Genomic DNA, 27,929 nt, shown 5'->3' with positions numbered 1-27,929 from the left:
CTAAAACAACCTCTAAACTACCTCAGTACTGCCTGTACGTTGAAAATGTGGCTCAAGAAAGGTTTTCAAACCAAGAGGTTTTTTGTGATACGTGAGCAATGAATTTTTAGAGCTTTCAGTGTTTCATGAATCCCTTCCTAGGTGTGAAAATAAAACGCGATGCACAGTACCCAGCCAGCACATTTTAAGTCATTGAGATAAGCTAAAAGGAAGAAATAAGGAAGACGCTTATCAAGTAAGCTTGTTATGGGTTTCTTATGGCCAGACCGACAAACATCCAGAGCAATGACAAAATGGATGCTAAACTTTCAGCACTTCTGTAGATGTTGTTTTTATTCCATCGTTTTAGAGAATTCATTAAGGGATTTATGTATAAGAATAATATTTCCATTCTTGGCATTTCTATAATATGAGTAGAAAAAACATCATTCGGCCATAATTTGAAAATCATTCACATTTATGAACTGATGGCGAAACGATGGTCGTAGGAAAAACACATAATTTCACAAGAATAGCGTCACAGAATAATATAAAAATACCAGAATATCTAAAAAATATATTGTATTCATCGGGTTATCAGACCATAAATTAAAATTCATAAATGTTATATTTTGTGGACCTTGAATAATTTCAGTTTTTCATGTACCTGCCAGCCAAGTTTTTCTTTATAACTGGATATTAGATTCGTAACTACGCCTCTCACTGTCAACAGCTGCCGTGGTGTAATAGATAGCATATAGAGCTGCGGATGCGTAGGTCATACAATTGGTTCTACCCGTAGTTAATTTTTTTTCTTTCCGCCGCAAGGATAAAGTACTTGTATTATGCTTTTTATCTTCACCAGCCGGTCGCTTGCAGTTGTTAATTTTTTTCTATTTACGGGAAAATCTGTAATCAGTTGTTAAGCTCCTAAAAATACTTGCTGAATTTCACTGGTAGGCTTTAAATTCATGTTGGGATGAGCAGTGTAGCATGTGTAGTACGCTGATCAGCCGCCTTTGGCACTCCAACAGAAGTGACTTACGTTGTCTGAGGATATTTGACGGCATTCCTTACCTATTCTTCCCTAAATCTTACCCATGCCTTATATAAGCCCCTTAACTTACGATAAGCTGCTTATCAATTTTTTCCGTAAGAAAACCATAAGAAACGGATAACTCTCTTACTTTGTGCTATCTGGAGTATGATTGCATGTGATGACAGATGTGATCCGCATAATAAAACTTCTTGACAGGTCTTCTTATTTATCTTCAATTGATACTTAAGTTATCAACAACAGATTTTTCCACCATTAATTTGAAAAAGCAGTTCAATGTAATATTGGTAATATGCACTGCATTCTTTGATGAGTTCATGAAAGAATGGGATAAAAAGAACAGTTTGTGGGTTTGCTAAGAGTCTTCAAGTGATAAATGATAATACAGAGAGAGGTATGAACTGTCAAGATTTCAAGTCAATTACAAAAAAGGTAGGGAAAAATCTGCAATTTATTACTGAGTGTCCATTTTCATTGTAGCACAATCCCTAGAATGTTTAAGGTTTTTTAACTACCAAATACAGAGTTTCAGTGGTAGATTAGCGATTCACTGAAAGTCTGCTTCATGCGTACTTTCATGGACCCAGTAAAATAAATTGATGGTACATACTTAATTTGAAATGTAGTCACATCAATTTAAACCAATTAAAAGTATGTGGACTCTGCTGGGGAATGGAAGTGGAAGCATCTAGCAGTGTAAGTAAGTAGAGCAGGCTATATCTCAGTGGTGGCTCCCTGGTGCAGGGTAGCACTCTGAGATGAATCAGACTGCAGGGGACCATATGTCATAAATGCTTCAAGGAATGTCAAAACAAGCTAAATTTGGGCTCAAATGAACCTCACTTCCACATTTGTCAATGAAATGTAGTTTTTCAACCCCAAAAATCCAATTTTGGGTATTTGGTGCTTGGGGCCCTTCAGTGTGGTATGGTATTTGGAGGAGACAACCAACAGCATTGGTCATTTGCACCATGAGGGAAGGGTTTGGAAGGAAGGGAGGAGAGACACCCGGCATCGGCATTAGCCTGCTCTTAATGAAAGGCACCAAGGGGACCACACGGCTAAACCTTTTAGAGGGTGGGATCATTTTTAAGCGGTTTGTATGTTTGTATGCACGCTTACTGTGGCATTTATCCAAAATTATTATTGCCACCTTGATATCTTGCATTCGGGCACTTTCCCTCACCATAAGGATTGCTAACCGGCTTAACTCTACCAGACCAGCCCTCATGGCAGGAGGTGCCTTCTGCACAGTGGGTCCCTTCTACACTGGTGGCAGCTAAAATCGTGAACTCACGCAGCCCAAGGGTTAAAGTTCCGACAGATGGAGAGTGCACTTGAAGGGTTCTCCACACAACATTTAACCCTCTCCTTCCTAAACTGCCCGTAAACATTTCCCCGTCATGCACGAAGTTTAAATACCCATTTGCCCCACTGGTAGACCTATTTTTCTCTGCGATGAGGAACTGACCCAGGCTACTTCAATTAACTTGCAATAACTTGAAAGACATTTAAGTGTTTTATTTTAAAATTTGTGTACGTTTTAAGGATATATGTATTGATTTATTGAAAGAAGTTTGCCTTACCTTATATTGAATTTAATTCCCTCCTTCAACTCCATTTTCTTGGTGAAATTGATGATAACATCCTAATTTGCAAAGAGGTAAATCGCATCCGATGCATTTCCATGATGTTTCTATGCTCCGACCAGTAGGACTTTTTCTTTTCTTCGAGCTGCAATAGGTACACACTTTTTTTCTCCCCACGATCTTTACAAGAGAGTGTTGCTGTCTTTGTGAAAATGTGCCCCTCAGAAGGATTCTTTTACGTCCTACTACTTTATGGGAGGAGAATTTCCCTATCATCTGCCTGTAAAGTGCTAAACAAAAATTCTTCTGTGTTACTCCATGCCTAGCATTTAAGGGTGAATTGGTTTCTTTATACAGAATAAAACTGTTCCCAATAGCTGTGTTTACGATGAAGGCAAATAAATATTTCCACGACTTTTTTGTCTTCCTACCTAAGCCATAGTAGCACCTTCTTCGATCAGCTCTCTCAACACCACCCATGTATTTGGTATAAAATGCAACTGAATGTGGACAGGATACCATAGTTTGTTTGTTCCCTATTCCTATTTTTCTTTGTACATAGACTTTGTTATTGGGATCGCAATTGGTTTGAAGGATACAAATATCCCGATTATCATGCCAAACCGTTGCAGTAACTTTTCCGCTCTGTAAATTTCTACTCCCTCCTCTTTGGAGTCTAAGTTTTTTTTTGATATTTTAATTCCTCAGGCCATTCTTCACGAGATGATCTTGTACTATCACATGCGTTTGTGTTATTCGTAAGTAGTAATTTCATGAGCGTCACACTTGAAAAAAAGCTATCAAAGTACACATGATGATTTTTCCCAAAATATTTTTTCATTAAATTCATTACAACTTGTGTCCCAAGAAACATTTCACGATTTCTTATATCTTTTTTTTCCTAGGTACACATTTCCCTGCAGAAAGTAGCCATGGGAGCTTGCTAAAACCCAAACTTTAAATCCCCACTTCGTTGGCTCCCCTTGGATGTATTGTTTTCTGTAATGACCTCCTTTAAGAGCAACCATCGCCTCGTCAACACTTAATTCCCTACTTGGTTTATACTTTTGATGAAAATTTTCCATTACACCAAGAACCAGCCTAATTTTATGCAATACATCAAAACCCTCCTCTCCCTGTTTTTTTTCCCTGAGTTATATCACTAATATGGAAATATTTTGAAATTTTTGTGTACCTTCCAATGTCATACAGTCACGAACAATTGAGCAGTCAATATCTTGGCTATGCCATTAATCCCTGCTTTCAGGCGAATCGAATATTCTCATGTATACAAGCACTCCAATGTATGCCACCATTTCATTGCGTGTAAAATCTACCCAGTCTTTGTCAGCCTTTCCTGAGGAATGCTGAAGATGTTCTGCATATTTGTTTGTGTTCTTGACAATGTTGTAAAAAAAATCTTCACCCCCTAGCATATATTTCAGGAAGGAAAATTCATTGCCACCTATCGCCAAATTATGAATAGGCCCTTCAGGGTGTCCCTCCAAGAGTCATGCACCTGAATATCACCTTTTAAATCACTTGAATTTGGGGAAACGTCATCCTCTAGTTCTACTTCACTTGATTTGTCACTATCATTGTATCCTTCTTCTCCATTCAAACAACTAGAACTATCTGACTCACTCGAAAATTCACTTCTGTTCACTTCTTCTGCAATAGCATCCTCACTTAAAGAAACCATGGTCAGGACTGAGGGGCATTAGGTTTCCTTTCATTTGAGCTGAGCTTCGCCTCCTTGCCATGTGAGACAGGAAAAGCGTGAGCTTGTATGTGACCACACACAAAGAAATATCACCATTAGATGTGACAGTCACTCTAAATAACACAGGGCTGGCCTAGGGTTTTCGTATCACACCATTTCAAAACTGGCCCACCTAAAAATCCCTTCGTAATGGCTTAAAAATCTTCTCTCATTACTTCTCAGTTAATATATACCATGCTGGAACAAAGCACCTTATTGTCTCAGGATTTTAGCTTATGGTGACGACGTTCTGCTTCTTCTTAATGAAACGAGAGATAGGAAGGATGCTTGTGCTAGCAAAGATAAACACTCTCAAGATAAAACAGATGCCTATGAAGCTCAAAAGGCTGCCCCAAACATAGCAGGGCAGGCCGGGCGGATTCGGCCGGCTTATGAAGGAGCGACATAAATGGCTGCGGCCGGTTTCGGCCGGGTTAGGACGGAGCGGAGAATGAGGCATTTAAACTTCAATAGGGAGAGGGTTAAGCAGGGATTGGGCAGTCTCTGAAAATTCTCTGCCACTGCCAGGATTTGAACCCAAGCCCATGGGGTGGGAAGCCAACACTCTAGTCACCACACCAACCTGATCCCCTGGGGCCTTTCAGGCATGGATTCCCATTATATTAAATTAGCCAATATTTTAGCGTATGAATATCAACTCCATTTCTGGGTAAAAGTTTTCTTCAAGTGCCATATTTCTTAGTGGAGGTTATCCTTTTCAGCGTAGAGATGGCCCTGTGTATAGGAATAGATAGCAATGACATCAACTGCAGTGAATGGTGGCCGCTCTTCTCATTCAAGCGAGGGTCTGTAAGTAAACAAATGTCCGCATGAATATTTTTTATGTTTCACCACCTATTATATTGATGAACTCAGCAGTTTGATGATAACTAGCACTTGAGAATAAAGAAAATATATCAACATTCCAAGTAGGTAACACTGACAACATTTGTATCAAATCATTTCCTGAGGTTAAAAACATTGAAAAATTAGGGACAGTTATATAGAGAATAAAATATGTGCGTTGAGAGAGTGAAAAGAATATATTTTTCATAAAGTAGCTCTTTGACTTTGGTATCATGCATAAAAAACATGGTGAAAACACAAGTCTCCGTCACTAGACATGATATCGGAACTTAACTCTTTCTGCCTGCTCTTTGATTTTGAATTTCTTTCTTACAGCTTATGTATGCCATTTGAGAAAAGCCATTTCTTATGGCAGGAATCTTACATATTTCTTATGTCCTATTGTGGACCAGTCCATAGCTTGCTCTTGATGGCAAATGGCAAGGGGACCATGGCCTAATGTCCCATCCGATGGACGGAGGCCAGTACTTCAAGGGCCTTTTACAAAGCATTGAATCAGGTATTGGACAGTCTGACAAATTCAGTTTTGGGATGGGAAACCAACACTCCAGCAACCCCACCAACCTGATATACCCAAGCACTCACAATCAGTGGTAAGCACATATCCATTCTCATTAGGTGACATTGGAGACAGTTTCTTGCGTTCTGCCAGCAAAAAGGAACTGTCTGGGAGTTTTTTGGGCCCTTCTCAAGTTTTATCCAACTTTATAAAAATGCATCCGACTCAGCTGGGTTTGGTATGGTATTTATGGGAAGCAACTGACAACGTATGTCATTTGCACCATGATGGAAGGATAGGAAAGGAAGGGAGGAGAGAAACTTGGCATTAGCCCACTCTTAACAAAAGGCTCCAAGGGGACGTGACTCTCATAGATGATTTCAAAACATAGGTGAATGAGCCCATTGCTGTTTGAACCTCCTCCTTGCTCCACAGTTCATCACTATGAACCAAATATTAATATTCTACAGGTACTCCTAGGGTAATCAATATCATTACACATTTATTTTTTGATTCAAGTATGCGAAATGTAAGGGGTAGGTCGAAACCATCACTAATAAACCAATAACTTTTACCCAATCCAAAAAAATATTGCAACTTGGGTTTCACCTGTTGAAGAATACTCAAATTTCAATCCAAAATTCTCCATATAGCATAGAAAGGAACAAATATGATATCCGAGCAATTTCTCTCCTAAACAAATTCTAGTATGACAAGAATTCACCCCATCTAACCATGAACTTGATCTAGCCCTCACCCCACCACTCTCACCCTCATAGGTGTGTGCACAGGGGAAGTTCCCACAGTCATTTTACCAGAAGTATACATAGCAGACAGCCATCCTGAAAGGAAATGCCTCCCCTTCTTTTCTCTTTTCAATTTTTAGCTTAGTGGAATTGTAATGATACGAGACATCGCCACAACAGATCTGAAGTGGATAGTGCCCACTCAAGGACTTTACCAACCTCCTCCCAACCCTTTCAAACTCCACCCCTTCATCCAATGATTTACGTAGGCACATGCTTTTATCTAGCTGTTATTAGTGAAATTTTCATTTCATTATTTTACTTTTTATGGTATAAGTTCATTCACTCTAGACCCAAAATTGCAATTAATGGATGGATTTTGTAGATTGAAGGGAAAAACAAGTTACCACGAAAAAACCTTTTGCATTCAGCCACTCTCTTATAAGTTTAAAGTAGGAAGACATGGAAGATGCTGCCCACTTTTCATGGATTACAGTGTTTTGGATCACTCAAAGGTTCATGGAGAACCTCTCATTGAGGGAAGGAATTTCTCACAAGAGTAAACAACAAAAAACAAGTCAATGCCCATACATAAGGCAGAGGAGTAGCCGAGAAGCAGTGACAAGAAATTCTACTTCTTCAAACTGGCAACTCAACTATTCTTTCCTCTCTCATAAAACAAGCAGCTAACTTAAATTTCATGAAATAATTAAAACAGCATTAAAGAGTCAGTATATTTTATCATCAAAACAATTTTTTAGAGTTAATGGTGGAGAAATTGCCCGGTTTTGATCTTTGGCTAAGAAGAAATGTGATGAAAAAGGATATTGTCACGTTAGATCTTATTGGGATGAGGCATACCGTCACTCAATGGGTGGACTAAAGTCATCAGAGTGTTCTATAGCCCAAATCAATAATCATCCAAGAAATGAGGCTGAATAATGTTGAATGACTGCAATAAGATATAAGAATATCAACCGCTTAGTGAAACATTTTTAGTCTCGTAGACAGCTTTCACGACGAAATCGCGCTCTTCCAAGGGTGAATTCAAGAGGTGTAATACATATCCGTCAGCCAAACGCGTAACTATGGAGGAGAAATACCTTTTTTGTTGGCTCTCCAACGATGTACACTGAGACATTTCCAACGCATATAGACGATATAGACTTACGTCAACCACAAATAACAAAATTGTACCATGAATTAGTATAAAATTTATATTTAAAACTTTACGAGAGCTATTACGTTGAAAAACTTCGTGAAAACAAGTAATTTTGTAATAACAACTTCCATGAGGAGACTTTCTTCATTTGAACACCCGAGGTAATGTACGCCAATGAACACGATCGTCAACTACTTCTACGACGAGTGGCCGAGATTTTTAGAGAACCAACGCCTGATTGGAGAACTGGCCGGCCTGGCATCCAATCACAGCTGTTATCACCATTTCAAATCTTGTTCTTGTGAACTGAGGAAAGTTTTCTGGATTGTGGTAACCGTTACAAGTGAATTAAGCTGAATGAGGAAATTAAATACGCCTTGTGTATGGTTTTCAGCAATTCTTAGTGAAGTGCAATTAAATGGATCTGGATAATCATCCGGGGCCGTATCGTGCCACAAAACTGGTAAGGGTTGTTGATCGTATTTGATTTTTGGGGATCGTGATGATATTTGTTTACAATTCCTTTGTTTGTGTTGCAAAGGCCTCCAGGCAACCCTTCAGTGTAGTTTTGCCTCTCAACGTAGGTATCAAAGTTTTAAATCCTGCGGTACTGCCTCTTTATGGCATTAGTCCCAAACTAACAAGGCCAAATTTATATTATTGTTTATATTATAAGGTGATTCTTTTTGTCCACGATCTGCCCAGATTTATGTGGAAGTTTCCTTGTGGCAATTGATGGATGGCGTGTGTGATTTTTGGTATTTTATGGTTTCGCCAGCTTGGTATTTACTGCTTGCCTCCTAGTGTTCGTTTCTCGCCAAGTTGTCTCGTTCGTCATAATTTAGTAATTGTCACAAGATTGAGATTCGGGAATGTTTTTTAAAATAAGAATTCTTTGCAAGCGACTGTGAAAACATTTGTTCACCCAGGAGAAACTTTTGCAGGTGTTTTTCGTCCTTTTAAATATTATCCATTAACGATACGTTATGGTAATTAAACCGTGATGTGTTCATGGCGTGTCGTATTATAACTTATACAGTGGATTATAATCTAGAAGACACAATATTTATTCGAAATAACAGTATTTTCCGTGGCATATGGGCTGCTCCTCTGTCATTTATAACTTTTAATATTGCGTCGATTTACTTCAGCTATCGCATTCATCCGGGTAGACTGATATTCAAGTTTTTTTAACTTGTGGCCCTTTATTTTTATTTGTCGTCATGAACCTTGCAAATGGTTAAATGTTTGAATCTATTTTGCTTTCAAACTTCTTGAAAGTGATTAGATATCGTTGTAGAGAAATTTGGCTATATTCTGTTGTCAATGATGGCGCAGTTTTATTCAATAAATCCCAGTATTCTCATCTGAGGATAATGTTGTTATTAGAAAGTGAAGAAACGAAGCCCCGTGAATCTATATTCAAGCAATTCTTACATTAAGAGTCCTCATGTGGCTAGTGATTCATCAGGTTTCCATATTCATCATTTTTCATTGCCTGGAGGATTTTCTTGGTGAATTTTCCGACCGTTGGGGAAAGAGAATTGTTGTCATTCTGTAGTGATACCGTAACAAAGCAATTTTTAACTAGAGCGACCTGTTGAATGCAGGAATTACTCTGATAAGATGGTCTACTTAATCATATTTTCTTCTATACTAAGCACTGGAATCGAAAGGCCAATACTCTTGAGCAATTGCTGACAAAGATTTTAATGGGGAATTCTCCGTAGTATAGGGTCATTCAGAGAATTCATATAGGGTCATACGTAAGTCAGTTCATTCAGGCATGACACCCACTGACTCGGATTTTGATAAAGCTTGGCAAATTTCATCCTTCCATGTAGGAAAGAAACAGTGTAAAATATTTCTTGGCTATTTCTACTTGTTTTTTTCACGACCACTTGCAGTTTGGGTGAAAATGCAGTTTTTCAATGAATCCAGTCTCCAAAGGCACTTGTACCTCCAGAGGGAAATAATTTGCCACAGTCATACTTTTATAAAATTCTTATGAAAATTTGGAGGTTTACTATAGAAGTCATGAGGATTCTAAATACTAATTGATAAATATCCTAGGGAATATTGAAAATTCTCTAAACTCAGGTGATGCATAAGATTTTAGAAATTTTGGTGTCAAATTGTGTAAACATGATTCTATAAAACATAAAATTTTGACAAGAGGCATTACGTATGTGAATCAAGCTAAATTATTTTTTCTAATATGTCTTAAGGTATGACCCACCACCTGTAAAAATAAAATTCATGGCTGTTTGCTTGCTTTCTTGTAAAAAATAATTTTTGGTAAAAAATATCCCTTGTCACGACTTTGGCAGTCAATGTTCGGTCTTCCTTCTAGTGTGATGAAATGCTTGTGTTAACTGTTTTCTACGTATGAGATAAGGTTCATGACATAAATCTAGTAAATAATCAGTGCAAAAATTAAAACATATTTTAAGTGCAGGTTGTTTTTCTACCGATAAGAAAAATATGCAACCCCTGTTATCTTTGGAACATACTAAGGAATCAAATAGGTTGTTGTAAGTTTCTTCCTTGGAGCATGCATTGAGAATAAGTGATACATTCTGATGGATAGCTTACACACGTACAGAATGGGTTCCAGAGGAACCTGCCAGCACACACCATTTTGGTCGCAATAGTCAGAATTTTGAAAACCCTATTTTTACAGTGGGTATTCACATTTGAAAGCTGCATACAGCTCATTTAGGTTACTTGATAGTAACCTTTTTTGCGTGTAGACATTTTTGGACACACTCACCTTACCTTCCGTTCCTGGCATAAGGTGGGAATACTCCTCATTGTGGTAAAATGAATGAACTAAGTCCACTGTAGTTTGTTTTATGTTTTTGCCCTTCCTTGGATCTGGTATGTCTATGATGCCTTTCACTCTAAGAAGTTCCCTAGCTTGCCGCATTGCATAATCACTGACATTAAATTCTATGACTACCTTATCCTACTCCACAACGTTGGAGCTAGTGTTAGTAGCTGAATTATCTCTCGCAGACTGTCTGCTGTCACCAGTTTTTCTTTTAGCAACCACACTAGCACATGAAGATGTGCTAGTGTGGTTGGGTTGTCTCTCGCTTTATGAAGAACTTCTGTGTCATGCTCGAGAAGGGAATCTTTATCAAATACTTAACAAACCTTATTGTTCAAAGTAGAAGTTGTAACTTTCAGTTTACTTTTATCATACATGGATTTGCTCTAAGATGATACTTCATGGAGTTCTAACGGAGATGTGCCCATTTCCTTGAATGATGAATTTCTTTCTTCCAATGCTTTTTCTTTCAATGCGTCTTTGTCCAAATCTACAATATTATCATCAGTGCCAGCAATTGGGATATGCTCTCCAATACAGTAGCGGATACAGAAAATACTGAAGGGGCGCAAAATATTTCTTGAGCTACCTCTAATTTTATCTGAATGAAAAATAAGTCGCCTTCAAAGTTTAAGAAAGTTTCATTTAAAACTTATTATACACATACAAGATAACACTATCTTATGATATAAAAAAAGTTACAATTGTGGTTCTTCAATGTAAGGCAATGCAGATGGCTCTGCAAGGGCCCCCTGCACCTCCCATACATATCCGCCGCTAATCCAATGCCATAGTTTACTTCGATGTGTGTGTGTATTTATCCACTTTTTCTCTACATGAATCACATAACTTTTGTCCCAGGATTGCTTCAAAAATTCCTTGTATGCTATTTCTCTTGAATGAAAATGCTGGTGTTACTGTTTGTAGTGATTTACTATTTTTTCCTATAGCATCAACATAGATCATAGCAAGTAATTTGATATGTTTTATATTTTTTTAAGAAGTTGGTTTTATGGTTCTCACCAATGCTCAAAAGAAGACCAGAACTAAAGCCACTCATGAGTTCAATCATTTGTCTTTCTGATGCACTTAATTCCTTAAATTGTTGGAGATTCACTAGCTGTAGCTAGTTTCATGGCACTCTCTACACTATGTTCTTCTAGACTGCAGTTACTAAGCTCTTGATACTGGGCCATTATAAAGGCATCTGCCTAAATGATAAATCAAGAAATGAACATGACAAATGGTTGTTAAGTGAGACAAAAAGAACAAATTGTGTCAAAATATTTTCCTTAAGGTTTACATACCTGGTTTGTTGAGATGGAAACAAAAATTAGCAACAAAACGTATTGGAAAAAAATCAATGTTGACGCTGCAACTAGAGGTTGAAGGGCAACTGGGGTAGAAAAAGGGCAAACAATACCTACCTCCAGAGAGAAAAACTACTTTGTATAAATAGTAAAAGTGGCAGGGCTTATTCAGTTCATTTTCACTTTCTGTTCAATGAACCCTGTTCAGGTCTAAAATATGTGGTAACATTGTTACGTTATTTCAATCTAATCTGATATTTTTCTCAGCTCCACTATGAAGTTAAAAGAATCATTTCTTCAAAGAAGAAGATACTGCTACGAGTTAAAATCTAGTCCTCATTAGAGTATAGGCTGGTCAAGGTTAGACAATGTATCTTATCCTGACATTATTTTTATAAGTTGCAACATTAATGAAGTAAAACACATTGGTGAAGTTTTTGTAAATAGAAATTGGAGAAAGTTAACTTGAATTGACACATATCCTGTATTTTTATGTGTTCTATGAAGCAACAATCAAGTTATACTGAGTAATGACGGGAAGGTTCTATGAATTCCTTAAAATGTTCCAGTTAAAAATGTGTATATTTTTCTTCTCGGTAGAAAAGCAACCTGCACTTAAATTTTTTAAATATTTGCTCTGATTATGTACTAGACTTATGTCATAAATATTTGCTCAGACAAAGAAAACAGTTAACACAAGCATTTCATCACACTTGAAGGAAGACCCAACACTGACTACCAGAGTCGTGGCAAGGGATTTTTTTATGCAATTTTTTTTCCAACAAAGCAAGCAAACAGCCATGAATTTTATTTTTACAGGTGGTGGATAATACCTTAAGAAATATTAGAAAAATTATTTAGCTCGATTCACTTACGTATTGCCTCTTGTCAAAATTTTATGTTTTATAGAATCGTGTTTACACAATTTGACACAAAATTTTCTAAAATCTTATGAATCATCTGAATTAAGAGAATTTTCAATATTCCTTAGGACATTTTTCAATAGGGTGGTTTCCTTCATCAAAGAAAATGAAAGGCATTGATTGCGATTCGTTACCCACCATTAGTGTATTCATAATATACAAATTATTTTGTTTTAGAAATACCGGGTTAGACGAATGGCAATGGTCCATTTTTATCCTCATTTGAAAAGGGCCAGATTGGTGCCCATGCGATGCCACTCCACGTGACGTCACAGGGACCTAGTTTCTATACGAGAAGATAGGAGTTATACGTCGTCTGAGGTTACCATTGCATGCATGAGGCGCAGAGCTCAGGGAAACATGTCTTAACAATCACTTATTAAAACTGGCTAAGGTCGGAAAGTTTTCCTCGTTTGATAAGTTATTAATAATCCTTATTTAAGCCAAGCGCTACCAGCCAGCAGGGTACTAGGCTAGCCGCTAGCAGCCTGCGTCGTATCAGCGCTAAGCCTCGCCTCAAGGTCACCTCGCAGGGCGGGAGAGGGAACCAGAAATATGTCACGCGGAGAGACTTCCCGACATTCATACTTAAGCGTCGCGTTTTCGCGCGCTTGAAAATTTTCACTTTTCATTTAATCGCGAAAAATAGATATCGTCATTTAAAAATCTAAAAGCGTGAAATACGTACTCCAGGAGTAATAATCTTTCGATTTAGGCAATAAAAAAATAATAGGAAACCACCCTATTAGTATTTGGAATCCTCATGACTTCTATAGTAAATCTGCAAATTTTCATGAGAATTGGATGAAAAGTAGGGCTGCTGCAAATTACAGCAAAACCTCTATGTAGTGAACCTCTGTACATCATAAACCTCCATACTTCATACCACCCCTACAGTCCCATCTGATTTACATGTAAATTTAAAGGCAAACCTCCATGTAGTGAACCTCTTTATCTCGTAAAACCTCCACTTAACATACCAAAGAGACACCACCGAGATGGCCTAACTACCTCCGCAAATCGTACCGAGACAACTAGAGACCATTAATGCAGCTGCATTTATGTACATGGAATGGCATTTTCAATGATAAATGTTTCATGCATATTTTTTTCTTATATACCTTTAATATCCTGTAATTTTCATGTTAACCATTAGTTAAGGCCATTTTGTTCCATATGAGTGCATACCTAACAGTAAATAAGAAAAACGGTATCCAACTATCCTAATAATTTTACGTGACTCTTGAATTAGGAGAGCTCACATTGTTTTCTCTCAAATCACGGTAAAATCACACAATAGCACTCACTTTCTGTTATTATTAAATAATAAATATATGTTCACTAATGCATGCATGTTTGTTTAAACGCATAATTATAATAGTTTAAAAGACAGTACATAGTACCTTTCATTTCCGAAGGATATGATAAAATGGTGCCTATCACTAAATCCTCTCTATAGTGAACCTCCATACATCAAATTGCCCAAATTTCGGTCCCCTCCATTACAATGTATAGAGGTTTTACTGTATTTCCCTCTGGGGGTACAAGTGCCTTTGAAGACTGGATTCATTGAAAAACTGCAGTTTCACCCAAACTGCTAGCGGTCGTGAAAAAAAACTAGTAGAAATAGCCAAGAAATATTTTACACTGTTTCTTTCCTACATGGAAGGATGAAATTTGCCAAGTTTCATCAAAATCCGAGTCAGTGGGTGTCATGCCTGGATGAACTGACATGAAATGACCCTATAGTTATGCTTTATGAGGGTAGCCACTCTTGTGTAAAACCTGCAGAGTTAGAAATTTCATTGTCTTATCAGTTTATGGGATGTCAGAGAAAATTATAATACTATCTAGAAAACCACATTATTCTAGAATTCCAATGGTGATTTTTCTCATCCTGTTGCACATAGGATTGCATTTAACATTTAAAAATATCATTGCCATCTTGTCATTCAGGTGGTTCTCAGTTAGTGCAATAATTAATGTTTGCACAATGATTATCTATTTAATTTTAGGGTAATGCTCATTTGTACTTACCTCCTGCAGATATAAATGTTCATTGAAAGTCATGCTTCAGGCCGTTGGAATAGTTGTAAAAATCATTATAAAAAGTCAGGGAATTCCAGCTCGATGTTTAAGTAGCCACCCTTATTATGCTGAATCCAATTTTACATAATTTACGTAACAATTTGTAACGTCTTCTTGATCATCAGTAGTCAATCCTGGGTTTGATTTATTGCGATTCTCCAATCAACCCTCCTTTCAGGTAACATCCTCATATTTATGTATGGCGTCTCTTTTTTTCCTTGATTACTCTTCTTCTTTCCTGGTTAGAGGACTTCTTCTTTCACTTCCGCACATCCACATGTCCTTACATCATCCTCATTGGATGGTTGTATGTAAATATTTGGAGAATTGAGCTAGGTCAGACCTACAGTTATGTAAAGAGAAAATTTCTCCCGTGAACAATTATTTGTCCATCTTAAACAGTACATATTCATTTTGTATGGCTCTGGGAGAAAATTCCTTCTTACAGATCATTGTACCTTGTAGATTGAGTTGTCTTGCCATCTTAAGGCTTTCAGAAGAATTTTCTTTAAGTCTTCTTAGGCCTTTATCATTGATCATTTGGTCCATTCATGTTTCTTCATTATCCTTCAAGAGCACCACATTTAGATTGCTTCAACCCTTATCTGTCTATGTCCAAAGGACATTGGCTTACTGCAATTAATGCACTCACTCCTGTTATGCATTAGGGTTGGAATAACACTTTCTGCATCGGATTTCACAGGATTTTTTATCTATGTACTTCACAATACACAAGAAGTAACGGCCATGAGCCAGGGCTGCATCCTGCTTGCCCAGAATTTTGTTAACAACTGTCCTGAACTGCCACTTACTCCTGTTGGACAGGCTGCTATACACAAATGAACATCAAAAAACATCCAGTGAAGCAAACATGACAACTGTAGGTTCTGTTTGTTTTTTTAATTCTAAGTTTATTTGATCAATAATTAGATATTTTTGGTAAGGGGATGACTACATTTTTTATTTCTATTATGCCAACTGATTGAAGGAGAGTTATTCTTTGAAATACCTAGATTTCATTGTATGGTTTACCCTGCATTGCTTATAGAAGGGTATACATAATATATATTCCAGTCATTCGTGTTACAGCAAATTAGAACAAAAAGCTGTCTTGGTGGTACTGTGCATAGAGAATTTTCAAGGTTTCCAAGTTTATTCCACCTCAACAAACCATGGTCCCCTAGGATATTGAATTTTGGTCATAATTATTTGAAGGGCCAGGAGCAGTTATGTGAGAAAAAGTTTTTTTATAGTTCCTCCAGATGTTTGCCAAAAATGGGTTTGTTGGGTTGTGTTATTTCCAATACATCTGCTATTCAATGCTGCAGAATACCTAATATTTTTTTTCTTTTAAAGGTTACTCTTTTCTAAGACATAGATTTTGGTTTCATTGCATTTTTTGATTTTCCATTTTTGATTAATTTTTATGTTAAAAACATGTTGAATTATCTGTGTGTATTGCTTTATCAAAGAATCAGCTTTTGCTTGCCATGCATTCCAATTATTTCAAAATTAAAAATTCATGGTGATTCATGAATGTCATTCAAATGTTTAAACTTCTACATTTTCTTGTCTGTGGCAGTTTGCCTGCTCTTTTGTTGTGCTAGGAGGTACATATGTTCCTAATCTGGGCCTTTAATTGTGGTGAATGCCTCTGCTCTTTATAGTATGACCTTTTGACTGTTTACCCACTTTCAGCGTAGGCTCCAACATTTTAGTTATGTCTGTTTTTTCTGAGAATGGCATTATGGTAAATACAGAATCAATGCATTATTGTGCTGTATCCAGTGCCTACAGAAATGCTAGTACTAGGAGCAGCATTCTCATGCTGCTGGTTGTACATATTTGATCATTATCGTTTATTATTATTTGATTATTTGAATATGTATGATTCTTGATCATTACATATTTGAAACATTCACTGGTTCGTTCATTTATCACTCAAAACATTCTGGCTGTTCTTATTTTCCTACTACATATCGCATTCAGATGTGCCTGGTAAATAGCCAAACATCTCCTTGTTTAGTATCAAAATAAAAAAGTTATTCCAAATTTATTTATTTTGCTTAACATACAGCCAATGTATAAATTAATTTACACGATGAACAGTGATGACAAACATAAAACAAATTCTATATAATATAGTGTGACTGGTCATATACATGCATACATTACTTTGATGTAAATTCATGTTATGCTAAATCTTCATCACCTTCAAGCAAAATTTCCTTCGGTGCTCAAACAAATTCTGGTAATTACATATTGTATTGCTTAAAGGATTTGCAACTTCTATTTATAGGAGTATTTTTACAATAGTCACAGTAAATGTTCATAATTTAAAAAGTCCTCTTGCAACTTACTTTGTTCTTTAGAACATTTATACACACACTACTAATGAGGCTACCACTTTCACCTTTTCATAAAATGTCTTGTAAAATCAATAAATCTTTTAGTATTCTCATCATGTATAGTTTTTGAAAATCAAGCATTCGTATTGAGCCATCACACTCTACATAAATATTAATTAAAGGGTCATTATTAAAGATAATGTAATACATATTACCTCAAAAATCTTTTTTGCACTCTCTCATTCATATCAATTTATTTTTTTGTTAATGGGTTCGAAATTATGGAAATGGCACACTTTCATTCTTGAAGTATGTGCTGAGAAATGCAACATAAGAAACCAAGTAATTTACGCGCAGATATGGTATACATACATGATACGTGATTCGTTAAAGTCATATTGCAATCAAAATTTATGATAAACCTGTAATTTCTGTGTCCTGGTATCCTGATATCCTGGTCATTCATTGAGTACTTGAATTCTGACACATTCTTTTTTTCCTTGTATATGTAATTAATGAGCGGTATTCACTATTAAAATACAAATGATTTCTCTGTGAACAACCAATTTAATTATTTAAATCATTCTGTACTTCTGAACAATCGAGCAATGTATACACTCTTCTATGTATCTTAATCTCATGTGCAAACATTACACACTTTGTATAATGAATATACTGTGGCAGATTGCTTATACCTACAAGCAGAGTGAGAAGGACCTAAAATTGAGCCTTAATGAACTCCTGATAAGGCAACGTATTCACTTGATCTGTATCAAATGCTTTTTGGAAGTCGAGATAAAAGGCATGTACTCGAGAGCCACTATTCCTAACTGTGATAACATAATTTGAGAAATTTGTGACAACACATCTGCTTGCCATAGACCCTTGTTGAAATTCACCCAAGTGTGACTTTTTATGTATTTGGAATATAACGTGCTTACATGTTGTGCTCATTTGGTTGTACGCCATGTTTTCAGGGAAGAGATAGGTAGGGTTTTCCACTTCCATTCCAGCAGTGTTTTTTAAGTGACACCATCACATGGACTACCTTTCGTCTGGCTCCTACCCTTCGACCTATCTGGAATGGGTGGCCCTACCGGGAATGATTTAGAATCAATCCTACCAGTGCAGCTCTAGGGGTCATAGGAACACACAAACCTTTCCACAGCGACAAGGTTGTAGTCCCAGCTGTAGTGAAAGTGGGAGGAATGATGTTAAAATTGGTAAGGTTCGGGGATGATCAGGCGCTGATTAGCCAGTCAGAGAGGGGACTGCAGGCTCTAGTGGATGTATTAGTGGAGCTGTGCGAGGAGTATGGGATGAGGATTAGTCACAAGAAGACTAAGGTAATGCGGTTTTGTAATGCATCGTGAGCAAGGAATGTGAGAGTCAAGGTAAAAGTAGGGGGGGGGGAACTTGAGCAGGTAGAACAATTCAACTATTTGGGCAGCACATTAGAGGAAAACGGACACATTGGCAAGGACATCAGGAATCGAATTGCCTTAGCAAAGGAGGCGTTCATGAACAGGAAGAAGCTTCTGAGAGGATCGTTTGGTAAGAGTTTAAAAAAAAGGTTAGTGAAGAGTTTGATCTGGAGTGTAGCTCTCTATGGTGCGGAAACATGGACACTGAGGAAAGAAGACGAGAGAAGATTGGAAGCATTCGAGATGTGGGTATGGAGAAGGTGAGATGGATGGAGAGGAAAAGGAATGACGAAGTGCTGGGTATGGTTGGGGAAGAGAGGCAGCTTTTAGATGAGATACGGAGGAGATAGAAGGTATGAATGGGTGGAGTACTTAGCGGGGAGGGCATATTGAAAATGGTGTTAGAGAGTAGAATGTTAGGGAAACGAGGGAGGGGAAGGAAAAAAATAGGATTTTTAGATAGATTGAAAGGTAGTAGACCTTACGGTGAATTGAAGAAGACAGGCTGGAAGCAAAGGGAGGCTCCCAGATCACTCCGTTAGTAATCCATGGAAACCTACCTTAATCGGTGGAATACTATAATAATAATATCATATTGTGCATTCAGAAATTTTGGAAAAAAACGGACTATGGAAAGTATGGGGCAATAATTTTTTACGTATCTATGATCCTCCTCTCTTTTAAATTTGACAGACCTTGGCAATCCTCCAATTATTTGGAAAAATACCATTTTGAAAGGATACATAAATGATAAGGCATAATTTTGAGGCAAGAATATTTGCAAAACCTTTCATCAAATATGCTGGATTAGAGTCTGGGATGACAGGCTTTTATGTTTTTATCTTTTTGATTGGATTTACTGCACCATGCTTATCAATGCTGTTCATGCATTTATTACATGTGGAATAAGAAACTTCATCTGCGACTAATGCTATTACAGATGCTCGATTTTCATTTTTTTGTACTGACACAAAATATTACCTAAATGCATCAAGTATTTCTCTTGTTAAATCGGTCTTATGCCCATTTAATACCATGGCCTTTGCAGTACATTTAACAAATTTTTCATTTCTAGCAAATTTCCAAAACTTTCACTATTTCCAGGTCTTTACTTTCTTCTTTACTTTCTATAAATATAAATTAAAACTATCAATAATTCTTTTCTTAATTAACTCATCACATACTTCATACATCAGTGGTGCAGCTATGGGGGGATGAGGGGATAGATCCCCGCCCGAAGCCTCAGAAATAAAAAAATCTTAAATCTATTGTCTATTTTTGGCATGAAAGAACTGCATCTGCTTAAAGTTAAATATTGAGTGCCAAAATGATGTAAAATGTATTTCCAGGCATGTCATTTTTCAAAAATTTTCTGGACCCCCATATGCCTTGTGGTCATCCCATCCATCCAAAAGCATAGTACTAGTTATGTGACTGATGTACATTGTTTAGTGATTGGCTGGACAACAGTCACAGGGTATGACGAAGGTATGAAATTCACAAGGTGTGATAAGTCACAGGTATAACAGGATTCATATTTAAATCCTCCTTAAATCTGGGGACATATGCATCCATTGCTTCGAAAGAATAAGGATAAAAAATTTCTAACCCCAATTCACATAATTTATAGACTCAATGGCATTCCAATTTTACTGTTCAGTTCATTATATGGGATCAGGTAATCTTCTCCTTTAAAATTTGAAAAGTCACTGGAAATTCAGTGTTTTTTTTATTTTGCAATTACATACTTATAGTTCAATATGATCGGAGAGTGATAAGGATCTTCTCTGATTAATGGCAAACCATATGGGGTACACTTCATGCTGATTCCATCAGTATTATTAAGAACGAGATCAATTATTATGCCATGCAAAATCTCAATTCAATTTTTTTGCTTATGACTTATTTAATGTACAAATATCTAAAACTCCGCACAAATAATATTACTTGTTTTTTCTGATGACATAAATTTAAAACCATGGAAGTCAATCAGGAAAATTATCTCCTAATGCATTATATAATAGCACTTTCAATCACTTTGTCATAAAATTTAGAATAATTTTCAATACATGAATCTGGTGGAAAGTAAATTATTGAGAAATACAACCACCAATTTCTATTAACAAGGATTTTCATCCACATATTTTGATAATTTGTTTCCATTACTTGAAGTCTAACGAAAGAGTACATATTTTTTAATCATTACCATTACTCCACCACCAGGTTGTTCCCAGTCAGAGCTACATCTGTCTTTCGTGAAAATCTGGTGTTGAGCATTGGTACGAGGGTTGTACCAAAAGTAAGGTTCCCATATTTTTTACAAATACAAAACATTTTATTGATATTAATTTTCATGTCGTTGAAAAGCTTACACTTTTGCCTATTTTTCAACGTAGTCTCTGTTTTTTTCGACGCACTTTTAAAGACAGTGCTCCAGCTTTTTTTATCCCTAAGTTGAAGAAGTCTCCCACCAACCCGTTGAGGAAGTGTGTGACCTCTGCTCGGACTTCATCGTCGCTCTTGAAGCGTTTGCCACCTAAGAGTTTTGTTTCGGGGATATAATGAAATACCCAAGCTTCATCTCCGGTGACGATAGAGACCAACAACTTCTCCTTGTTGCCCCCCACCTTAAAATGTTGAAGAAATTTGCGAGCAGTGTCAAGGCGTTGCTCCATGAGTCCATCAGTCAGCATCTGGGGGACCCAGCAAGTACACTTCTTGCGATAACCCAACGTTTGTGTTGAAGTTATTTCAATTGTGCCGTGAGAAGCTTCAGAAATGCGTCCAACAAATTCACGGAAAGTGACCCTCCGATCTTTGAGCAGCTCACTGTTGATCTTCTGGACAATCCAAAACCGGTGGTCTTCCACTCCGTTCTTCATCGTGAACTTCCGTGCGGCCCTCAGCAAAAGCCCTGCAACATTTGTGGGCGTGCTGGACGGACATGCACTCTTGACCATAAAGTTCAGTCAGTTGCTGATGAATCTCCAATGGCGGTAACTTCCTTGCAAGGAGAAATCGGATTAATGCTCGATCCTTACACTTGGCGGGAACGGGGATCATCACTTTCATTGTTGACGGTTGCTAAGCAATAATGAGCAACACAGTGAATTGTGGACTGGCAGACTCGAGAGTAGGGGAACCACTGCTCATGGCAATGTTGTGGGATTTAGCCTAGCACCTTCGCTCAACAATGTAGCTCATTGGGAACCTTACCTTTGGTACAACCCTCGTACTTCTGAATCAGTGACACTGTCTAATAACCATGTTTTACTAAGAGAAACTGTCACAATCAAATTAAAAGATAGATTAAACATTTAATTTACTCTGTTTTCCTCTCACATCTTAATAATGATTTCGCTTGTTTTGCCTGTTGATTCATTTTGTATGATGTCATACGCAGGGCTGCCGACTTATTAAAAATATTTGGGGGGCCCATACTGGGGGTGTTGCCCTGGGATATTCGATAAATAGTGAGTTTCAAAGTTTTTTAAAAGCATTTTAGAAGAGTCATTTGATCAACATTAGAACCCTGAAAACTCGACTCTCGATAGCTTGACACTCCGGTAAAATCGAGAAGCCTGACATATTTTCTCCCCCGCCCCCCCCCCCCCCCAATAGCAACATTTTAGGGGGCTCGGGCCCCCTTAAGCCCCACGGAGTCGGCGCCACTGGTCATACGTTGAACTGAAACCCTTCTCTTCACCCACTTCAAAATTGTATATCACTTCCATTTCTGATGGAAAGATTCCCTACTCCACCACCCAACTGTAGATGCACCCCCCTCTTACCCAAAAATACTACAACTTTCTATCTCGCTTTAGGGCTCTTGTTAGATTATATAGCTTCCTGTTTTTTAAGGTCATGGATTTACAAAGAGATCTTGAGCTACCTTTACTTTTATCGTGATAAAAATTAATCAAGCCACGTGCGAAGTTGAAGAAAGTTTTATTTAAACTCATTATACACGTATATAAGACAATATCTCACAGTACAAAAAGTTACAATTGTGCTGATACAATTTTCGGCAATGCGGGCGGCCCCGCAAGAGTGCGCCCCCTCTGTATCCTCCACTGGATCCAGCTGAGTAAAATGCCACTGTGATTGTTGTGGTAAAACAACCAAACGCATTCAGGGATCAGTCTCAAGTGGTGCTTGTAACAAAAGCTTCCATATTGCGCGCAAATCCTGATGCGAGGAAACACTTTGAGATACTGAAGACCATCCATTATTTTGTAGTATAGAGGTCTAGGGTAATGTAGAGGTAGTTAATAGCTCGTCATCTGCTAATATCCTTTTTCCTCTAACAATAAGGATAAGCACCATAAAAATTGTTTTTATTCTATAGAAGGTTTGATATCTAACAGCTGCGGACGATTTTAACTGGAGAGCGCTAGTTTTTATGCTTCATTCAAAGTTGATAATGTTGGCAAAAATTGTAGTGTTGAACACTCTTTAGTTGGACAACCTAAACCTTGGGTTCAGGACGGTGAACCCCGTAGTGGTTTTGGCACTCAAATGCGCAGTTTTTCGAATTATCAGGTTATGCGTCCCGGTGGCTTCTAAGAAGGTGAAACGAAGGAAGAGTTGCGGATAGCGCGAAAACATTTGTGAAATAAGTGAGCGAGTGCCGACAACTCGTCGTTGAAGATTGAGATGGATGTTGAAGAAGAATGCGCGTGCATTTGTCGGAGTAAACAGAAATATTCCTACTGGTCCGTCCGAACAAGAGCCATTCTTGAGACTCGAGATAGCTGGTCGTCTGTCTGCCTTGGTTTTAATGTCTCGAACATCAGTGAACTGTCTCCGGTGCAAAAAAGGACAAATGGTAGAGCCTGAGCATTCTTAATTAACATCATATCAGATTCATTTTTAGATTACGTTGGCTTTCTTGATCTAGCTAAACGTGTGTGGGATACTCTAGAAAAGGTTTGCGATCGAACAGGTACACTACACGCGATACTGTTGCTTGACGAATTTTTGAATTTGAGAAAGGAAGACTGTATGATTATGACAGATTAAATTGCAAGGAAAATCAACCTACAACGTAGAGTTGCTAAATCAGGGTTGTTGGAACCACCTTACCGTAGTTTGGCGGTGTTGCTGATGGCCGGCCTACCAATGAACAAATAAGATGGTTTTATTCACAGTGTAGAGAAAAATGACGAAACCTTGACAACAAGTGAAATGAAACCTAGGTTAATATTAGAAGAGTAACGATAAATTACGAGAGATATTTTGTCGAACGGATAGATATGGGAATTCGTTTTTCCCCCGAACCATAAAGGACTTTAATAAACTTTTAAAAAAAAATTACTATTAAAGGGTTACCTATGGTACAGTGCAACTGAAATCTGAAAATTATGGAGTTAAAGTGAATTTAGATGTTGTATTATTTATGCCAGCTTAAGCTTTTTAATCAGATGTCAGTACGTTAAGTTGATTAAAAGGTTTCCAGTGTAAACATTAAAGGTATTTTGAATGTGTTTAAGAATGTGTTTGTCGTTAAATAGGTAGCGAGATATCAAGCTCGTGCCGGTTTGTTCAGATTCATTGTGACGCAACAGACTGGGCCATGTGCATAAGGATGCGCTTTGTAAAATTCCTGAGTTGGTATTATTAAGGTAGGTGATGGTACTTGTGATGTTTATGTCCAAGGAAAAATGAAAAAAAACAAGTATTCCGAAGGTAGGGATACATAGAGCGAAATGTGTACTTATTGGAAGTTATTCATTCTGATGTCGTTGGAAAGATTTTGCCGTTATGTGGTGGTGAGGATGTTAAAGAATAAAAGTGATGTCTTTTTGGAGTTTGTATAATTTCAGAAGCAGGCAGAAACTTTTCAGGGGAGAAAAATTAAGTTTTTGCAGAGTGACGGTTGGGGGTAGTGTATATATCCATGCAATTCCAAGAGTATGTAGATGCTAATGGTATAGGAAGGAGGTTAACAGTGCCATATACACCTGCTCAGAATGGTAAGGGAGAGGGAATGAATCTTACGTTCTTAATTACGGTTCGTTGCTTGCTGGTTGAATCTGGAATCCTGCATTATTTGTGGACTATACTGCAGAATAAATTAGGAACAGACGCCCCTCACGTGATATTGATAAGATTAATAAAATTCCTTGGGGAATTTGAAGGAAAGAAACTATGACTAAGGATGAGTTAGAGAAGATGAAAGTATTCGGTTGCCAGGCATGGATAGCAGTTGCAAATGGAAAAATAAATGAAGGCGTATTTGTTGGACATCCAGAAGAAATCAAAGGTTATAGTATTTGGAGTTTATGCCAGAAGCGAGTAATTATTAGTAGAGATGTAGTGTTCAATGAAAGGATGTTTCCTTTTAAAACAATGATCATGCTGAGATTGAGCCGGTGGGAAGAAAGTCGGAGTTTCAGTTTTTAGATGACTTATCCAACAAAGTTGTGGAATAAAATAAGCCTGAAAACAATGAGTCAATTGTTAGAGATGAGGAGATTGTGAGGTTTCTAGACGGTGATGGTGAGATCACATCCATGAGTGATGAAACCAATAAGGGGTCTTTTGTCCCTGGGGGAGACCACCAGGAAGTACCTGCACGAGATGGGCAGAGGAGCGACCTTCGTTATAGTGGTCGATGAGGGTGAGGCGAGCAGCACCACAATGTCCATGCGGCAATGACTACACTGCATTTGCAACAAGTGTTGTGTTCCCTCATGAGGATAGTGACCCAGAGAGCTATTGACAGGCTATGTTTAGGAGAGTGGAGAGAGAATTGGAATGTTTTAATTTTTTTACCATATGCCACTTAATATTTCAGCTGAAAATTTTCACATTGTCATGGTAAAAATACCAAGGAAAAATTATAGCATCGTAAAATTAAATAGTATTTATTTTGATGATACATGGAACATCTTTACCCCAGTATTGCGAAGTGCTTCCTACCTTGAGAATGAATGTTTAAATTCCAGGACTGCTTTTTCCTATCATTTTTTTCTTTTTCTATTTTAGTGGAATGAAGCAATATGTCTGTTCAGGAATGGAATGCCTTTGAAGAGACATAGAAAGCACATAAAACTCTATGACAGCTGCTTTACTGGAGGGGAGGCAGTGTCATGGCTACACTCTACTCTGAAAGATAATCCAAATTTTGGGCAAGAAGTTACAAAAGACAAAACTCAACAACTGTTGAGCAAGTTTTACAAAGTTGGTGTTTTTCAATCTGTAAGCAATGGAAGTTCTGATAACTTGGAAGCATTCAAAGAAAATGAATTATACAGGTAAGGTCTTCTCTCTTGCTCTTCCCTTTAGATCTTATGCTGATCAGTGGTGGCTTTGGTATCAGTTTTTCCTTGTGAACAAAAATCATTGCTGTAGAGTATTCTCTTCACTAGCGTTACTATTTTAAAACCAAAACGCCTACAATTTTGCTAAATGCCTAAACCATACCAAATAATAAATTTTGTTTCAGGTTTTGCTGCCGGTCCCCTTTGAGAAATATTCAACTCTCTTCTCTTGCGTCATTAAGTAGCCAGAATCCTTCTAATAAAGGAATAACTGGGTCTAGATCAAAATGTGCCATTAGCCAAAAGTTTCCGAAGCGGTCACCCTCTTTCCAGTCTCACTACTTGGAAGAAATCAAGTCCAGAGCAGAGTCTAACCAACTGAAGCAAATGGAAATTGAAGAGGTGTGGAAAACTGTTGTTTTGGGAAGGTGAGGTTAACCATTCTACATCAGTGTCATTTTGAATCTCAATCTTGTATTTTATTTTATCCTAGTGGCACCCTCAGTAGCATTGGTTTGGTATATTTTTTGTGAGAACTGTCTATGACTTCCTTTTGTATTTATAATTGAATTACCATGTGCATTTAGACTGGCATCGGAAATAATATTTCCTGTCCCATTAATTGTTTATTGATAGGACTTATATAGGGATCTCCCTTCTCTGGACATTTTCTCAAATGATGATGCGAATATGTGCGCTAGAAAAGTAAATTATATTTCTTGCTTACATTTCTCCCTGTATGCGGAGGTGATGTTATTAGATGATGATTTGGAGGTACTCCCAGCTAAAGAGTATTTGAAGCCAGCAGCATGTTATTGTGAGAAATGTTAGCAGCTTTAAATTATGAACAAATTTGTAGCTCCATAAAATGAGATCATCCTTGTGGAATCCACAAAAGATATTAATATGGCTGATCCTAGAATTTACGTAACTAGCTTGAAAATGACTAAGTTGACCTGTTTAGGTCGTATTAAGCAAAAGACATTGATTATGTAAAGATCTTATTTCTTGCAGCAAAATTTGATTTGCTCAATTTTAAGTATGTTATGTATTTTAAATTAATCTTGTAGAAATTAATTGAAAATTTGCATTGGTCAGTTATTGTGCTGAAGAGTGTAATGATTTTATCCTTTAGGTTACAAGCCTTATTGGGTTCTTTGAATGTGGATGACTTACTGCCATCAAATCAAACAAGTGGTGCAAGGATCATGAAGAATGCATGCTTGACCAATGGACTAGCACCATATCAGTCTTTTAACAGGTCACAGCTTTTTCCTCGATGGATATTGGCAGCAATGAAGTCTTTAATTGACTGTAAGTTTTTCCTTATGCTAATGTTAGTTTGTTGGTGTGGTGAAACAAATTTTTATCCTGGAAATTCCAGGTGTAATGGACATGGGATAGTAATAAGTGGAAATTATTTTTTGCTAATTTCTAATAATTAGGTAGCCAGTGAGCTCTATTGATGTTAGAGAAACTTCTTATTTATGTGAATCCAAAGGCTTTTATTTGTATGTAGAAGTTATGGTTTCCTTTTCATTAATTCATTTTTCATGCATTCTACATGGGCAATGTATTTAAGTTGGCTATTCAATCAAGCCCCATTGGGGAATGGATGGTAATAGGCTAACTTTCTATTTGATGTGGGGTGGTAAAAAATATGCTCACCTTGATCGTGACTTCACCATTTGGCCTCAGGAGTAGAAGGAAACCTGAGACATGCAAATTGTGTCCTGAAATGAATGCTACTTTCTTATTCCATTTCTATCCTTTCAGGAGGCCTAAATGTCTTTCATGTGATTGTTATATTAGTTTTTATTATATTAATGGCTCTGAAACAACCATAGCTTTCTCTTTTTAGCACTTACAGGGAAGAAGGAATTAGAATCTATTTGCCAAAACCGACTGTACTCTGTTAAGTTTTAGATGGCATCAAACTATGTTGCTAAATGTTTTTGGGCGCAACAGTAAAAGTAGTCTGTTGGGAGCAGGTGACTTTGTGAAGCAACTGAATGTTAAAGATTCTTGCGCAGACAGAAAAGCCTTAAGTTGAAAATAGGTATTTGTTTTGCGGTAG

General features: G+C 37.3%; 1 protein-coding gene across 1 annotated transcript in view; it reads left to right on the top strand.

Annotated features, from left to right (window-relative positions):
- The first annotated feature begins 7,941 nt into the window (after window positions 1-7,941).
- LOC124171378 (DEP domain-containing protein 1A-like) overlaps window positions 7,942-27,929 on the top strand; it is a 43,471-nt gene continuing 23,483 nt past the window's right edge. Inside the window, exons 1-4 of the mRNA XM_046550551.1 lie at window positions 7,942-8,124; window positions 25,578-25,846; window positions 26,038-26,280; window positions 26,988-27,166. Of these exons, the coding sequence (XP_046406507.1) occupies window positions 8,080-8,124; window positions 25,578-25,846; window positions 26,038-26,280; window positions 26,988-27,166 (736 nt within the window). The 5' untranslated portion in view covers window positions 7,942-8,079. The remainder of the gene's footprint in view (window positions 8,125-25,577; window positions 25,847-26,037; window positions 26,281-26,987; window positions 27,167-27,929) is intronic.

Source organism: Ischnura elegans, chromosome X (assembly GCF_921293095.1).
Source record: "Ischnura elegans chromosome X, ioIscEleg1.1, whole genome shotgun sequence".
Classification (NCBI taxonomy): Eukaryota; Metazoa; Arthropoda; class Insecta; order Odonata; family Coenagrionidae; genus Ischnura; species Ischnura elegans.
The sequence above is the reverse complement of the archived record's forward strand: the minus strand, read 5'-3'. Positions and strand labels throughout refer to the sequence as shown.